At 62.4% G+C, this 2346-nt stretch overlaps 1 protein-coding gene across 1 annotated transcript; it reads left to right on the top strand.

Annotated features, from left to right (window-relative positions):
* Window positions 1-1882: 1882 nt before the first annotated feature.
* Window positions 1883-2317, top strand: Tsp_13070 (putative N-acetylmuramoyl-L-alanine amidase; the record flags this gene model as incomplete). Its single annotated transcript, XM_003366713.1, has 1 exon — window positions 1883-2317. A coding segment is annotated over exon 1 (435 nt), but the record flags the coding sequence as incomplete, so codon positions are not given.
* Window positions 2318-2346: the final 29 nt, after the last annotated feature.

Genomic DNA, 2346 nt, shown 5'->3' with positions numbered 1-2346 from the left:
TAGATCGAGACGCAGCAGGGGAACCTCTTTGACCCCGTCTCAGAGCCGCCAGAAGCCTAGATAGCGATTCGGCCGGGGAATGCGCGGGTAGTGTTATTGGCCTACCCGGGACTTATGGGCACCAGCCCTGATCCAGGTCACACCGACTAGGTCGGTGTTGTTCCGTCCGGAACATCCTCCCCCCCGGATGGGAGAGTCACTCTCCCATCCCTAACCCTGGCTGGCTCCAGCACCACCAGCTTGGCAACTGGTCTCGTGACCTCAGCGGTCGAGGTCCGGAGTCGTGCTGCTCGGGCTACGCCGTCGCTGCCTGGGAGAAGCTCCGTCACCACGCCGAGGGGGCATCGCCCACGCGGGACGTGGTCCTCCAATATCAGGACGAGGTCGTTCGGCTGGGGGCCTTCAGCATGGCGTCTCCACTTCGGGCGCGGCAGTAAGGTGGCGAGATATCCGCTCCGCCATAGTCTCCACCATTTCGCGATTAACTGTTGCCGGTAACGCCACCGGCTCTCCCAGCGCTGGGATCTCCCCCCTGGGGGGTGCCAATTCGCATCCAGGTCGTCGACTGCGGGGAGATCTGCGTAGGCCCGACCCGTCAGCAGCTGAAACGGACTGAGGGGTAACGGGCCGCCTGGTCCCTCCTCCACGAGGGTTAGGGGTCGAGCGTTGAAGCAGGCCTCGATCTCACACAGGACGGTTCGGAGCTCCTCCTCATCCAACAGTGCCTGCCCCAGAACCTTCCGCAGTGACTCTTTCATAGTGCGAATGAGGCGTTCCCAGTAGCCCCCCATCCACGGGGCCCTTGGGGGTATGAATTTCCATCGAATTCTTTGTCCGGCGAGGTCCCGCTGCACTTGATCCACATCGATCTCCTGCCATAGCCGGCGCAGTTCGGCAGCCGCGCTCTGGAATGAGCGGAAGTTGTCCGTCTGGATGACCACCGGCCGGCCTCGTCGAGCCATGAAGCGGCGAAGAGCCTGTAGCACTCCAACTGTCGACATCTCTGGGACTAGCTCTAAGTGCACCGCACGCGATACCATACACGTGATCAGGCACACGTAGCGGGGCGTTGTGGTCTTTCTAGTTCCCCGGACGAACAAGGGCCCGGCGAAGTCCATGCCTACATGGGCAAAGGCGGGCGCCGGAGTCGTTCTAGCTGCAGGTAGGTCGGCCATCTTCGGTTGGGGAGGCCGCCCCGTAGCCCAGCGGCATTGAAGACAGCCACGGAGCACCTGCCTCACGCGGCTTCGCCCCCGCGGAATCCAATAGCGTTGCCTTAGCGCGAACAGTGTCTGGGAAACTCCTGCGTGTAGTTGTCTCAGATGGCAGCGAAGGACAAGTCCTCGCGTCACCTCGTGTTCGCTAGGGAGGAGGGCGGGGTGCCTTCCGGATAACGGTAAGCTGGACTGTCCCAGCCGACCTCCAACCCGCAGCGTCCCCGCGGCGTCCAGGTAGGGGTTTAGTGGACCCAGCTCGCTACGGGCATGCACGTTGCCGTTTCTCTTCAGCGCTTCGATCTCCTTCGGGAATCCTTGTCTCTGGGCGATCCGTACCCATATCTGCTCAGCCGCCTCCAGCTCCGGGGCCGTCAGGGGTCCGGTCCGCCGATCTTCAGATACGGAGCCGCAGTTGTGCCCAAATCGGAGGCAGAGGGCGGTGATCCGGAACAGCTTCTCGATGTCGCCGTACCTTCCTGGATCGAGAACGTGGTCCGGGTTGTGAGTCACCACCGAGATCAGCAGGGTTGGTGATCGATCCTCATCGGGTGGAGACGGAGGTTTGCGTTCAGACTGGCCCCGTTTCCTTGGCCATGTTTCCATCGGCTCGGCGAGCCACTTTGGCCCTTGCCACCAGCAACGGTTCTTCGAGAGTCCCTTCAAGGATGCTCCGCGGCTCAGCACGTCGGCAGGGTTGCTCTTCCCCGGGCAGTGTCTCCAGCAGGTCGGTTCTACTAGCTGTTGGATCTCTTCCACGCGGTTCCCGAGTTACTTCAGTCCGGTTAGCGTCCTCGTGTTTGCACTTTGCCGACGGGTGCCTGCTGGCGAAGCGCCGACCGTGCACGCTGGTTTGCCACACTCCCGCTGCATTCCCTTTGATCGTTGAATGCCTGGGGTCAGCGGCGTCGTCCGTCGTCGACGCCAATTCTGACTGTCCTGGTGGGCTCTGTCCCACTTGCGACAACCGTGTGGTCCTTCCCGAGCCCTCAAAACTGCGCCGCCGAGCTTGTAGTGGCTCGGCTGGCCATCCGGGTCCCTGCAGCCAGGGTTTCCCGGTTATCCACTTCTTCAAGCCTCGCAACCCAGCGAGCTGTCGACTGGTCCGTTGGACGACGTTATGGAGGCCTCG

Source organism: Trichinella spiralis, assembly GCF_000181795.1.
Source record: "Trichinella spiralis strain ISS 195 chromosome Unknown Scfld5541, whole genome shotgun sequence".
Lineage (NCBI taxonomy): Eukaryota > Metazoa > Nematoda > Enoplea > Trichinellida > Trichinellidae > Trichinella > Trichinella spiralis.
Note: the sequence above shows the minus strand (reverse complement) of the source record. Positions and strands in the feature narration are given on the sequence as shown.